The following is a 15938-nucleotide window of genomic DNA, read 5'->3' on the forward strand; positions in this document are numbered from 1 at the left end:
TTTCAAAGATTCTTGGATATTGCCTTTTATCTAGTGGAATAAACCGCAGTGTGATTCACAGGAGGCTGACAAAATTTTTGACAGGAATACATCAGCAAACACACTGCAAAGTGGACTAACAGGATCAGCGACAATAAAAAATGAAAAGAGCCCATTGGACCCACAAAATTCTACTGACAGAAAGCAGTCTGAGAAAACTACTCAGCTGCAAACACATGCCACATAACATGTAAAAAAAAAAGAACTCAGAGGGCAAAGCTTGGAACCCTAAAGAATTATTCCTAGAACTTGAGGTCTCATCAAAACTACGAAGGTTTGCCCATTCACATTTCAAAATCACTACAGACCAATGACTCCTTTGTGCTTCTCATTTTCCCCCTTTGAACAGGAAAGTCTAGAGCAATTATCCTATTCCTGTCTTTTAAACAAATGTTTAAATTTAGTTTGGAAAAAGAAGTAAAGATCAATCTGCAGCAGAATCATGGAATGCTAGTCCACTGACTTTATCCTACACTGAAGGAGTTGGCAAAGAATTGTGAAATGGCAACCAATAGATGAAAACTATGCTTTGGACAATTAACCTATTGTAAGATACTGGATGTTTCCACTCAGAATTCTCTTTACTGCTTCCAACTCCTGAACATTTCAAGAATAAGATGAAGCAGACACCTAATATTTGTGATTTTAACTAAGTATTAGTAAAGAACAATGACATAGTTTTATAGTTAGCCATTTAGTGAGTCCATTCACATACTCAACAAGGCAAAGGAGCTTTAATATTTTCAATGAATGCAGTAAAAACTTACTATTTTTTAATGAAAATACGGTCTTTCTTAAAGAGTATATCATTAGTACTCATGATGAAAGTAAAGCAATCTCAAGAAAATAATGGTTCTCAAAACCATAACATAGTATATGATAGGAGTAAAGTATGCATTTCTAGGCCTGGTTTCTGAATCTTCTGACACGACCCTCTACGATCTCTCTTCCTTTCAAGGAAGATTGGAAGTAGCACACTGAAGATGGCAGCATCATCTTTATAGAAGGAGCAAGACCCTCCAAGCAGCTAAGCTGAGTCCAAACAGGGCATGGAATAGCAACATTTGGTATCACATGTTTAAATCTTGAAAAAAATTTATGCTGTCTATACCACAGGGGAAGTGTAATTCCTTTCTAGTATTTCCTATAAAAGTGTTTTAAGTCTAGATTCAATATTAATATAACAAGTCAAAGTGATAAACCAAAATTTTACAATGGACTTAATACTAAAATTTAAATATTTTTAAAAAGCTTCCAATATAAAGCTTCTTTGTTTTAACATTTTATATTTCTGACTTTCTAAATTTACAAGGCAGATTTATAAATTCACCAGTGACTACATGCCCTTCTTAAGGCAAACTGGGACATTTCTTTATGAAATTCTCAGTACTACCAAAGTTATCAACTAGTCCTAGCTAGTCTGGGTCAGTGGATAGAGCGTAGGCCTGCAGACTGGAGGGTCCCAGGTTCGATTCCACTCAAGGACACATGCTCAGGTTGTGGGCTCAATCCCCAGTAGGGGGCATGCAGGAGGCAGCCGACCAATGATTCTCTCTTATCATTAATGCTTCTATCTCTATCTCCCTCTCCTTTCTTCTCTAAAATCAATAAAAATATATATCTTTAAAAAGATTAAAAATAAAAATAAAAGTTATCAACTGGGAGTGTATAGTTAATATAACTTTTCCCTGCAAGTTTCTAAAAGGCACAGTAGTTATTTAAGAAAAGAATTTAAACATGTACAAACTGCCAAATCTTTGGTGAAACAAAGGAATTTTGAAGTACTGAGAAAATGAGAGAACTAATATTCAACTATTTATCAAGGTATGTTCCCCAAAACTATTATAAAATAAGATCCTAAGTATTTAATATGAAATTTTACTCATTAATCACTTACTTTCAAACAGTAAAATATAAAACACTAAAATACCTGTCATGAGTATTCCTACATATTAACCCTAATCAATATGTTTAAATTATAAGTAAAACCAATCCCAACAAGGTATTTCAAGGAAGCTTTTCTTTCTCTCTCAAAGAGTCAGAAAACTATATATATATAATTTATATTTAAAAAATATATTTAGAATACATGTGAATATATTTCACATATATGTATAAAATTCTTTTAAATCATAAATATTCAAATAGCAAAATAGAATATACTTACAATCTAATTTTGGTAACTTAGAAAGAAATCAAAATAATATACTGTAACAAAATATTTTATCTAAAAACAACCTAAGTACTTATTCTCTCACTTGATCTCCTCCAGTGCCAGAACAGTAGGGAATATTTTGTTGAATCAATGAATAAACTAGTTTTGTTTTTTTTATTAGAAGGCATAAATACGTAATACTTGTGATTCAAACAACTTTAATAGTAAATACTACTCATTAATTACCTTACTCATTACTCACTACTAGAAAATACTGGGGTGTGATAAAAGTAGGTTTAACAGTCATGGTATGGGAAATAATACAATAATTAATCAAAAAAATACAAGGATAAACTGTGCTTCATATAGTTACAACTGTAAACCTCCTTTTGCCCCACACTGTGTGTTGAATAAATCAATAAATATAACTGTAGTGGATGCTGTGATTCATCATCCCGAACCCCTTTTTAACCAAAGGGCTTATTTTCTTAACTGTAAGGAGTAATGCTGGCAGACAGCCCTCAGCTGTCAGCCTTCTTAGGGGCTCAAATAGCCTTTTTGGCCCAAGATTACACATTTCTGAGGCAGTTTGCATCTAACTGAGGCAGGATAATAAGCAGCTAGGAAAATTCATGGGCAAGTAGAATGTGGAAACTGAGACAAGATCATTAAATAAGGCTGAACGAATTAACCAATTTATAGCCAGCTAGTGAATCAACAAGACCTTATTTTCCCTATCCAAGGCAACTTAACAAATGGTTGATACCTCTCCTCTCTGACCAGGGAATGAATAGCTTAAATTACCCTGATTAGGGAAATAGAACATAGAGACCCAATTAATGCTATTTGTGCCAGCCAAACCCAAGGATGAAGTCAGAGAAACAAATACCAAAAACTCGATTACAGACAGACTTTTACAAGATAAAAGCAAAGGGGTGAAGCTGACCAGAAAATAATCCCAAACTCCCCTATACACTCATTTTGATATATGAGCATATTTAAAACGTACCTGGAAAGCTAATGAATATTCTACTGAAACCCTCCCCTAAGATTTTGGCCCCCAGAAGAGATATAAAAATCCTCAAGAGAAAGGATGCTGGTGGGCACTCTTTGGAGCACATCCATTCCCCTTCTCAGGCATGAACTTTTTACTTCTTTTCTCCTAAACGCCAAGGTTCCCCACGAGACTTGCAACCATGGGAGCAGCAGGTAGCAGAAGCTTGTCCTGAGCTTACCACCTGAACCTGTCTCTCTAAGCCCCCTTTTTCTCTGATTTTCCAGTGAACTAACGGCAGCTCTGCCTTATCTCACTTCCGTCCCTGTGCCTTTTACTTCCCAGTGAGCTATTAGTAGCCCTGTCTTGGGGCTCACTTTCTAGGGAGCCAAAGCAGAGCATCACCTAGGCTCTCTCCTGTTGCTTCTTCCCTAAGTCCTTCCTTTGTTCCACTGTCCCCAGCATTAAGAAATATACTCTCAAAATCACCTGGATTCATATGTGAAATCTTTCCTGCAGGAAGTCAATAACCCACACACTACAGGCCCGCCTGAGGTAGACCTGCTCTGGGTCCAGTCCCTGTCCGGTCTGATAATTGGGGATATAAAGGTCCAGCTCTCCTTACCCCAACTTGAGACAATTAGGAGGATCACCCCAGCTTCAGAGCTCATTCTTGGGGGTTTTGAGACTGCATCACAGTCCAACTTCCAAGGAAATTGGGCTTCCTTTCTTTGATGGCATTGAAGGCCTCCCTAGTAAATTGCTAAATTTTCATCTGAGAGTCTGCTTTCAAGAAACCCAATCTAAGACAAAAGATGATCTAAGTCTGATCCAGATTTAAATCTCCCAAAGAAAGGTACTTAACTTCATAGTAAAGTCAGTAAATAGAAAAGGCTTTACAAAGAATAAGGAATGATAAACTCTTTTATCCCTACAATTGTTTCCTTATTTCAAGCTACTTTAAGTAATCAAAAGACCTAGAATATTTTGAGGACTGCCTTTGTGCTTCTGTTTTAGTATCCTGTAAACTATCAATGACGAACTGTACCTAATGTAATTATTATCTAACTTAAAAGAAAGCAAAAATTAAAAATTAATGAATTTAGTATGAACATGGTATAAACACGGCACTGCAGAGAGCTGTGTTCTTATCATGGGTGTTAATTAAATCTGACTTGATAAAGAATTGCTTTAGGCCGAAACCGGTTTGGCTCAGTGGTAGAGCGTAGGTCTGTGGACTGAAAGGTCCCGGGTTCAATTCCGGTCAAGGGCATGTACCTTGGTTGCGGGCACATCCCCAGCAAGAGGCAGCTGGTCGATGTTTCTCTCTCATCGACGTTTCTAGCTCTCTATCCCTCTCTCCTCCTCTCTGTAAAAAATCAATAAAATATATATTAAAAAAAAAAGAATTGCTTTACCATTAAAAGCTACTCAATACATTAAGTACAATACTTTTAAAAAAATCTTCATCTGAGGATATGCTTATTGATTTTGGAAGGAAGGGAGGGAGAGAGGGAGGGAGGGAGGGAGGGAGGGAGGGAGGGAGGGAGGGAGGGAGGGAGGGAGGGAGGGATAGATTAATGTGAAATAGATGGATAGATTAATGTAAGAGAGAAACATCAATGGTTCCCTCCCATATGCACCCCATCCAGGGATGGAATCCAAAGTCTAGGTATGTGCCCTGACCAGGAATCAAACCCCCAACTTTTTTGGTGCATGGGACAATGCTTCAACCAACTGACAGACCCAGGTAGGGCTTAAGTACAATACTTATGCAATGCTTATGAAAAACTGGTTAACTTATGAAAAGTTACAAATTATCAGAACTATTCAAGGCACAGCTGAGTAAAAAAATAAATGAATAAGTAACAAAACTATTTGCTTTATCTGGATATAGCTCTATTGGACTTAAGCTATTTTAGGCTTAAGTAATACCTTAACTTTGTAATAATGGTTGATGAAGTACAACTATTAAATTGAGGCTCAAGAATTATTTCAAGAATGTAAGTACTCATTTCCAAAGATTTAAAAAAACATGTTTTTATTAATTTTAGAGAGAGGAAGGGAGAGGGAGAGAGAGAAACAGCTACCAGTTGCCATTCATACAGGATGGAACCTGAAACCTAGGCATGTATCCTGACTGCACAGGATGACACTCAACCAACTGAGCCACATGGCTAGGGCAAGATTTTTTAAACTGTAAGACTATTTGTCAATTTGCTACACAGGTTGGCTAGCACTAGCCATGCTTTTCTAGTATCACTTAATAATTCATGCTCACTACTAAAATCTGGAAGTTTTGCCAAAGTGTACAGATCTCAATACTCAGCTTTCCCTATAAAAGATAAATTATTTGTATATATATGGAAAATGTTTTAGCCTACACTTCCTGGAAAATGGCCCAAAAGGCATTTAATTCTATCAATATATATTTTGGAAAACATGCCTAAACTTGAATCATCTGTTATGTGGAAATTTAAGAGGCATGCTGAGTGACAAATTACCATCATGACTTTTGCCATATTTCTTCAACATATTCTCTTCTTTCAACAAAATGAATCAACGAAGTAATATTATTTGTCCACAGAGACATGTTTTGAGTCACGAGATGATATTTAATCAAAGAAAACTGAAAATAGCAGAGTACTGAAAGGATCTTGTGCCAGTAATAACATACATAAAATATTTTAGTCAGATTAGTAACTTATCACTAAGTTACTATAATTAGATTCCAAACAAATATTTCATTAACTTATTTAATCCTTATCTTTCCCTATCATAACATAAAAGCAACCACTCACAACCCATCTTTATCTTTAACACTGCTCTTATTTATTTGTGCTTTCCTCTTAGTATCTCCTGCACATATTTCCTTACTGCTGTTTTCTTTTTGTAAGAAAATTCATTAAAAATCAGAATTATTATTACCTTCATGTATAACAGGATAATATTGAATTTTTTGCCCAAATTAAAAAGCTTATAAGTCATTTTATTTTATGGGTTTTTTTAAAAGATGGTTACTCTAGCCGAAACTGGTTTGGCTCAGTGGTAGAGCGTCGGTCTGCGGACTGAAAGGTCCCAGGTTCGATTCCAGTCAAGGGCATTTACACTGGTTGTGGGCATATTCCCTGTAGGGGGTGTGCAAGAGGGAGCTGGTCGATGTTTCTCTCTCATCAACGTTTCTAACTCTCTCTCCCTCTCCCTTCCTCTCTGTAAAAAATCAATAAAATATATTTAAAAATAAATAAATAAATAAATAAATAAATAAATAAATAAATAAATAAATAAAAGATGGTTACTCTGTAATTAATCATTTAGAGGGCCAGCTTCCTAATGGCAGATCCTTTAATGACAGAGAAACAGAGTCATCTCTTAAAATTTACATTACATGCAAAGTCTGAACAGCATTAGGCCGTTGTCATCTTACCATGAATACTTCCTAATGTAATATCCCCAGCAGCAGAAGATAGAAATGATGATTCTGTGTAAAGATACTTGGCTTTCAGCAAGCCATCTTCAGTAGATATATTGACACAACTTCCCTGCAGTTTATCTATGGTCACAGTCTAGTAAGAGACAGACTCAAATCAGTTCATTATAAAACAAATACCAGTAAAAAGCCAAAATGGTATCTACAGAAGTAGTAGGTAACTACATAAAGAGTTAGTACCCACTTTATTGACTTTGATTCCCTATCAATTACAAGATTAAGAGTGACAGTGCACTCTGTGTAGAATGTGAAATAGAAGTTGGTGGTCTAGTTTCATTTTTTTTTTTTTTTTTGCAAATATCTGTCCAGTTTTCCCAACACCAATTATTGAAGAGACCGTCTTGACTCAATTATATGGTCTTGCCTCCTTTGTCAAATATTAATTGAGCATAATGGGTTGTGTGGACCTCTGGGTTCTCTGTTCTGTTCCACTGGTCTATATGTCTGTTCTTGTACAGTACCCACGCAATTTTGAGAACAATGGCTTTCTAGTATCTGGTATTATGATCCCTCCAACATTGCTTTTCTTTCTCTATAGCTTTCTTTTTTTAATGGACTTTTATTAAATATACTAGAGGCCCGGTACATAAAATTCGTGTATTCAGGAGGATCTCTCAGCCTGGCCTGCACCCTCTCGCAGTCTGGAAGCCCTCAGGGGATGTCCGACAGTCGGACTTCCTTAGTGCTGCCACAGAAGTGGAAGAGGCTCCCACCACTGCTGGTGCTTCTGGCTGAGTGGCACTCCCTTATGGGAGCACACTGACTACCAGGGAGCAGCTCCTGCATTGAGTGCCTGGCCCTCATGGTCAGTTCACATCATAGCGACCAGTTGTTCCACCATTCAGTCTATTTGCATATTAGCCTTTTATTATATAAGATAATACACACCCAACTGCTTTTTACATACTACAGTTTGCTCTAAGCTAATTTTGGGTTCACAAAAATTCTGACTTTAAATTTAGTTTCAATAATTCTATCAACAAAAGATAGATATATTCAAATTTGTGAGAATACAATGTTTGGCATTCTTCAGTGTTATAGTAAAGGTATAAAATTCCTGAAAAATTTATCTTTTACCTACAAAGTTTCTTCATGAAAAGTTGCTGTATGCATGGTTTTAAATTTTCCAAGTTTCCACAAAATAGATAGCAACTAGGAATATTCCAGTTTTTTACAGATACAGAAGCTGTTTTAGGGAACACCAAAAGATAATATATAAACAATGAGAGAATATTTGAAGCTTCATTGAACTGACAAAGAGGCACTTTTGATTAGACTCTCTCCACAACCAAATAGCCTTTAAGAGACTCTATGAATATCTGGAAAATGCCAAGGATTTACTTTGTTCATTAAACAGGAAGTATTTTACTCTGTAAGAAGCTAGAAATATATCCTCCACTGCTCCACCAAAGCAAATGAAAGCAAGTGAAAGTACACTTCCCCCACCACAATATAGTAATTATAACTGATTATTCTATAAAATTAATTTCAAACAAATGCAAAATTCACTAATATAATGCACTATATCAGATAATAATTAGAACAATTACATTTAGGACACCACCATTTACAGCAAAATATTGAGGCTCTGATTTATAGTTATAGATGGTAATGAAACAAATCTTAAATAGACTCTTTGAATTAAACTATATAGCTTGCTTATTAATAGAAAACAGCTATTTAAAGAGAAAAAACAGATCCCAAAATCAATACTTTCCTGACAGAGAATTACTATAATTTTCTTTTCTGAGAAAATGAGGAAAAACTTTTCATAAGTTTAGTTATTGTAAATCAACATTACATGTAATGAAAACCAACTTTTAAAGAAGCACTATAGCTTTGTAGTCCAATCTACAGAGGTCAACTAACAAACATATCATTAATTTATCCACGAATCATATGAATTTCTATCTTCTCTGTACCAAAATGAAGGTACTGAAATTAATGATATAATTTAAAAACAGCAACTCCATATAAAATAACATTGTAAAGAATGCTGTTAAGTATTTTTAGAGCTCATTTGATTCTCATAATCTTGTTGACTGGGAAAAACAAATAATACCATCTCTGTTTTACGAATAATGAAGTCTCAGTAAAGTAAACTGGTAGATCCAGGACTGCTCAAGTTGTCTTTGTTAAATGTGTTTCATTTAACTTTATCACCATCATTATAATAAACACTATATTAGAGTTAGTTACATGCCAGACATCATTTTAAGTACTTTATCTGTATTAATTCATTTAATCCTCATAACAACTCTCAGAATGAAGTATATTACTATTATTCCATTTTCCAGAAAAAAGTGGACATATAGAGATTAAGTAGTTTATCTGAAGTTAAAGAACTTAGTAAGTAGCTGAACCAAAATTGAAACCCAATTCTGCTGCTTCTCAAATATGCAAAGTATGTCTGTGAAAGTAGTATATTAAAAGTTAACATATTTCATAAGCATTTATTTTATATAAAACTCCTTAAACTTAGAAATATGCTTTAAAATGAACACTATAAGTAAAGAAGAAATATCTAGACTGATTCAACACAAAACTCAAGCTAGAAAACAAAATAGTAAAATAGAAAGTAGGACCAAATGAATACGCAATAAACCATGGAAGTTGAAAGAAAGAAATGAATGGAAACAGTAGCCAAAATATTCAAAATAGCAAATAATTAAGAGATAATTTAAATTATTCTTTGATATTTATATTTGAATGCCAATATATAATACTCTGGCAACCTAGATCATTTCAGATAGTATGAGCTTTCATTTAAAGGACAAAGTCTGAAGGAACTATAAAGTTGTCCAATTTCCCTTTTGTACCTGTAAGACCACAGCAATTTGAGAGATAAAACTAAATGCCATCTCAAGAGAGCTGCTACGTAAGGCAAGGCAGTGTCTTTCAATACTAGTTTACTTTAAAGAATAAATGTAAATGTGTATGTTTAAACATCTCTCACAGGTTAAAGACAGAAAATAAAAGTGACAACAGTAGAAACAATTAGTGTTATAATCTACCGTGTTTAATTATGCTAACAGTAATCTACGTAAAAGATATATTCACAACTCCTCCTTACCAATTATCCCTATATTCAAGGCTAATATGCAAATATCAGGAGTTCAACCGACTGTGAGTTTGACCACTCATTATGATGTGCATTGACCACTAGGGGGCGGTGCAAAATGAAGGAAGGCCCCAGCCAGCAGCCAGCAGCTGGGAGAAGGAAGGCCCCAATTGGCCCTGATCACTGGCCAGACCTAGAGAACCTACATGTGCATGAATTTCATGCACCAGGCCTCTAGTCTGAGAATAAAACTGAGTATGGATTTTAACAACTGTATAACAAAAGAGCCTTGCAAACTGTGTAAGTGCAGAACAAAAGGTGATTTATATGTTTCTCAAAGATGTAAAACTTTATCATGTTTATAAATTTTGTGACAATTCATACTTCAAAATTATACCTTTATTCTTAATATTATGTTAAATCACAGAAAGCAACAAAAGTTGATTTAAAAATGACAACCAAAATCCATATGGCTAATAAAAATTTTTGAGAATAGTAATACTATGCTATCTAGTGGTGCCATCTTGTGGAAAATACTGAAAAAAGTTGAACTTTGAAAACCATCATTCAATTGCCTAAAGAGAAAGTAAACAGGTTTTGAAAAAATACTCAAATAAACCTAACACATTTAATCCCAGTTATGGTGGTATTACTTAATAATCCATTTTAATCCATGATCATAAAAATCTCTTCAGAACTAGAACAAAATATTGAGTATTTAAAGATGTTATTGATTCTACATAAGGAACTAAATAACTGTCAAAAAATTAAATCACAAACTAAAATTTAAATTTCATAACCTTTAATCACCTTAATTTGAAATTTGAATTTACTAATGAACTAAAATACAGTAAAAGATAATATTATGCCACAAATTTGATAGAACCTACCCACTGTTTGAGCCAACTTGATGTAAAGCTGAAATTACTTTAAAAAAAAAAGTGTCAATCTTACACTTTTATCTGATGCATGAATATCTATATTTCCATAAATTGTTCCCAGACAGATTACTTTGCCTCCTTTAGTTTGAACATGTAATTTTTGACTCTGAAAGACAAATACAAAAATACATAGAGAAAAAGAGAGAATAAATTTGACTTATACTAATAAGATTTCTATCATGTTACACATTTCTTTTTAAATAATAAAGCAGAAAAGAGGAACCAGGAATTAAATAGAAATGCACTGTTTGAAATAATAACATCAAGTAAAAAGGAATGTCAACTGCTTTAAGGAGATTAAATAAGCCATGTGGATTCAAAGGGGGAAAAGAGCTACATGGAAGTTCCAGTAGCTTCACTGAAAAAAAACTTGGGAATCAAAGACCACTCACAGGCTAACTACACATAAGTGATGAGGAGGATGACAACAATAACCACTGTTACTATTCATTGTTATTAATATTTGTCATTATTAATAAGAACATTTAGCACTTATCTGGCAATTCTTTGTATCAAAATACAATGTTCACTACTTTACATTAATTATCATTTAATCCTCACAACTCAGAGAAATAGGTATCATATTTTCCCCATTTTAGAGAAGGAGAAATCCAAGAATCAGAAAAGTTAATTTTATCAGGCGACATGGTTAGAAAAAAATAAAACCTAACATAATTAAGCTTTATATAATTTCAAAACTCATACTCCTATGGCTGGGTTCATCTGAAGGTTATACTGTATTTACTCTTACTGAAATTTAAGTATAAAAGCCCACTGACCGTTAAACTTTGTAGCATAGCACTCAGAAATTGGAATTAAGTGAAAATTCCTCTAAACACAAAACAGCAGTCACAAATTGCCTCCTCTGCCACATTTAAGAGAGAGAAAGTAATTTGATGTCACAATTGTCAATTGTGGCAGAAACTACTACTGGTCCACAAAAATCCACTTTCCTCCCCAAAGTAATAGAGGAGTATAGCTGGGCTTATGAAGAGATTGTCGCTTATGTGTTGCTAAATTCTTGACTAGAGATATAAGTGCAATTTCCAGGCTTGTGCTTTTAGAAGAGTTGGTGTGCTTTCTCCATGCTCTGCCCCTTCCACCAGATGAGCGTAGGTTGTAAAAAGGCTCTAAGAGATGGTAGAGCCAGAAGATGGAAGGAACCTAGAATCACTGAATACAAAAAAGCCACCCACACTTTTGGACACAAGTGAGAAATAAATTATAGCTGTATATGAAACAGAAAATGTTTGGTTTATTTATGAGGATAGCTTTTTTACCTTAATCACTTATGTATGTCTTCAGTTCTGCCACAATTATAAAGAGAAATATATATATGTAAATATGGCCTGGCCAGCATGGCTCAGTGGTTGCAGCATCTGTACGCACAACTAAGGGTCCTGGGTTCAATTCTGACCCAGGCACATACCTGAGCTGCAGGGTTGATTCCCTGGCCCCATTGGGGAATATGCGCAAGGCAACCAATTGATGTGTCTTAGCACATCAATGTTTCTCTGTCTCTCTCTCTCATAGTCCCTTCTAATCTCTCTAAAAATCAACAGAAAAAAAATATCCTCTGGTGAGGATTAAGAACAAAAAAGAATAGGTAAATAGTAGAGAAAAAAAATAGCAAGAGCAAACTCACCAATATAACCAGGAATAGCCTAAAACATAGGAAGTAAAAAAATGTAAAACCATCACTTACCTTGTGGTTGCTTTATTCGGGGGGGTGTGGAGGGGGAATTGTAAAACCTTAGACCAGAAATGATTTTTTTTTTTTTAATTTAGTGAAAAGGGCAAAATGAATCATTTTTACAAGTTTTTCTGTATTGCAGCATAATAGACTACTTCATGTTCATAGTGACATGAGTCTGAAGTCAAGTGGTATATAATACAGTCTTTATCAAACAAATTAGTCGTCTAATTTATGAACATTAGAAAATAGTATCTCTAAAACAATTAATATTTTAAATCAAGAGTTCTTAACCAAGACTACACTGAATTTCTAGAGTCAGTGAAACTTATGAAATTGTAAGCAAAAATTCATATATATGTGTATTTTTTTTTTCTGAGACAATCATCAGATTTTCAAAGAGGTGAAGGCTCAAAAATGTTGATATAATTTAAATAATTTAAAGCTTATCTAATTCCCCTCCAAAAATGTGAAGTAGATTATAAAAATTTTAAAAATAGTTAAAACAGCCAAAACCGGTTTGGCTCACTAGTAGAGCATTGGTCTGCGGACTGTAGGGTCCCGGGTTCGATTCCGGTCAAGGGCATGTACATTGGTTGCGGGCACATCCCCAGTGGGGGGTGTGCAGGAGGCAGCTGGTCGATGTTTCTCTCTCATCAGCGTTTCTGGCTCTCTATCTCTCTCCCTTCTTCTAGAATATCAATAAAATATATTTTTTTTAAAAAATTAAAACAAAATAGGTAAAATAAATGTTTACATCATTATTTAGTATAACATCAACTATTATACTGTACTTAAACAATGCAAAAATGTGGCATTCAATAAGTTAAGGGTCTACTGCCTAAAATATTTTCTTATTCTCTAAGAATGCTGAATAAACGTAGTATTGCCATACATTTTGCTTGGACAATAAAGAAAGGTGGAAATATTAATTTCTACAGAAATCAGAAAGACCCAAGTTCAAATCTCACCTCAATTTATTAGCTATGTAAACCTAAATGAGTTCCTCAATCTCTTAGTACCTCATAATTTCTTCCTTGATGAAAAGGAGATAACTCAAGGATTAACCTAATATTCTTTAAATGTACTATTAGTTTCATTGTAGAATTCAAAATGAAATCTAGAAGGAATATGAGGAAAAAACCTTCAAAGCTGCTACAACCTTTATACTTTCAGAACAGAACTGACTTCACCTCAAATTTTTTGCAAGTAATTTGAGTGATAAATAAATTATACTTAATATTCATAATAAATGATTCAGAATAACAGCTTTAGTCTGATACTGCAGTTCATAGCTTAAGGTGTGTGTTTTTTAAATAATGCTGACACAAAATTATAAATATGCTTATACCTTAACAGACTGTAAGATGCTAGTCCCATGCTCAGTTTCAATTTTGCAATTATCACACTCAATATTTTGCACTTTTATACAGCCAGACCCTGAAGACTTGATATTCAAATCTAGAAATGAAAAAAGAAAATACAAGTTAGTATGCTGGCCTATGGGCTCCAACGCGTTTTAATGCCCCTTAGAAATCCAGCTCCTCAGTTAAGTTCCCAAAATTATAGAACCCTGGAGAGAGCATAGTTGGCAGCAGTCTCACTCGCTGAAGGTAAGGGGTCTCCACCATGGCAACAGGACCAAATGTAATGCCTTTTTTGACCAGTTCTTATTAAAAGAGTAGTTATTTCTGTTAGCCAATGTCATCTAAAGAGAGAAAGCAATATGGAAGGGATCTTAAAGGAACTCCTGGGAAAGATCATAGAAGCTTCTTTCCCACTGAGAAAATACACACACAGGTCTAGTAAGAAGACAGCAAGTTAGCAAGTCACTATGATAAACTAGTTAAATCAGCCGATTCTTCCTTATATTCATGAAATTTCAAAAATTTGTGCCCAAATTAAAAGCTTTTTCCAAAAGTACCCGTTTCCCCAAAAATAAGACAGTGTCTTATATTAATTTTTTCTCCCAAAGTTGCGCTAGGTCTTATTTTCAGGGGATGTCTTATCTTTCCATGCGCTAGGTCTTATTTTTGGAGGATGTCTTATTTTCGGGGAAACAAGGTAGTGTGGATTAGCATATATGATCATGACTATTTCAAAATCTTATCTCTAATCTTTTCTAATTTAAAAGAGAGGATATTAGCTGAAACCGGTTTGGCTCAGAGGTAGAGCGTCGTCCTGTGGACTGAAAGGTCCCGGGTTCGATTCCGGTCAAGGGCATGTACCTTGGTTGCGGGCACATCCCCAGTGGGGGGGGGTGTAAGAGGCAGCTGGTCGATGTTTCTCTCTCATCGACGTTTCTAGCTCTCTATCTCTCCCTTCCTCTCTGTAAAAAATCAATAAAATATATTTTTTTTTTTTAAAAAGAGAGGATATTAGCATGCAGTTACATTACCAGGTATTTTCAGTAATAAAAAATGGGAACAACTTTGAAAAACCTAGTACTATGCTGTATTAAAATCTCAAAATTGTGGATAAATAACAGTATTATCCAAAAAAATTTGGAAAATAAAGTCACAGGTGCCACTCTTGGCTATTAATTTAAGGTGTAATCGTAGTTGTCTCAGTACAAAAAATAAACAGTGATGTTTAATACCCTATTCAAATGATTTCCCTTAAACTAGACTAGCGGAATAAGCACTATGTTGCCCCAAACACAAAATACTGGGGTATGATACCACAATTTCAATAGTTATAGCATGAAAAAATCAATTTCTTCAGTTGTGTATATTACAGTCTTTACTCTATAAAGGCCTAAAATAACAGCAATATTTTGGTTGGGATTAATCTAAAATATATAAAAAGACAATTTTACCTCCCACTTCCATGGACGCAAATATAACTGCAAATTTTTTACCCAGTTGTGTTACAAACTAAGGCTTGATCTAAGGCAGCCTGCGGTTGATAGGGAAAAAAGGAAACGATTTTCCTTCACTAGGTAGGTAGAGAAGTTGGGTTAGACACTGAAGAGCAGCAATGCTACTCTTACCCATTCGCTGAAATGGGTCTAGACTCTAGAGGAACAAGTATGAAAAAAATTGAAACATGTTGATTTAAGGGGCCCATGCAATTGACATATGGAAACAGTCCATTGGAAATGGGGTTCAAGCTCTAGAAAGAGGAATCAACAAATCATGAGGTTTGGGATCGCCACCACTGGTAAGTTCCATTTTTATCTGTGCTGACATAAAATTTTGTGTGTCTCTATTTCAATACCCAAGTTTATTTTGTACTACAATCTGCCCCACCCCAGACTGTTACATTTTGAGGTCAAGGGTCTCTTACTCATCTAAGCTAGTTAGAAGAAGTTGAGGAGTAATAAAGCATAGTGGTTCAGCAGACACCAACCAGTTAAAATCCTCATTCCACCACTTTGTATCTGAGAGCAGACAGGCATACTTCTTGATCCATCCCCACTAGAATATACATTTCATGAAGGCATGCTCGTTTTTCTATTTGCTCACCCACACTAAGTACATACTTTATGAAACTTGCTATCTCTCAACTTCCTTATGTGAAATGGTGACAATAATAGTTATCTACTTTTATAAATTCAATTGTA

General features: G+C 34.7%; 2 protein-coding genes across 4 annotated transcripts in view; one reads left to right on the forward strand and one right to left on the reverse strand.

Annotated features, from left to right (window-relative positions):
- FAM185A (family with sequence similarity 185 member A) overlaps positions 1 to 15938 on the reverse strand; it is a 102357-nt gene that overhangs the window by 84794 nt on the left and 1625 nt on the right. For all 3 annotated transcript variants that reach the window (XM_084897855.1, XM_084897854.1, XM_084897856.1), the window contains exons 2-4: positions 13725 to 13834; positions 10694 to 10786; positions 6616 to 6754 (exon numbers count right to left, since the gene is read on the reverse strand). In XM_084897855.1, coding sequence (XP_084753981.1) covers positions 6616 to 6754; positions 10694 to 10786; positions 13725 to 13834 — 342 coding nt within the window. The remainder of the gene's footprint in view (positions 1 to 6615; positions 6755 to 10693; positions 10787 to 13724; positions 13835 to 15938) is intronic.
- Positions 1 to 15938, forward strand: part of CCDC146 (coiled-coil domain containing 146) — a 193294-nt gene that overhangs the window by 70506 nt on the left and 106850 nt on the right. The window lies entirely within an intron of this gene.

This window comes from Pipistrellus hanaki, assembly GCF_964339955.1.
Source record: "Pipistrellus hanaki genome assembly, chromosome: 10".
NCBI lineage: Eukaryota > Metazoa > Chordata > Mammalia > Chiroptera > Vespertilionidae > Pipistrellus > Pipistrellus hanaki.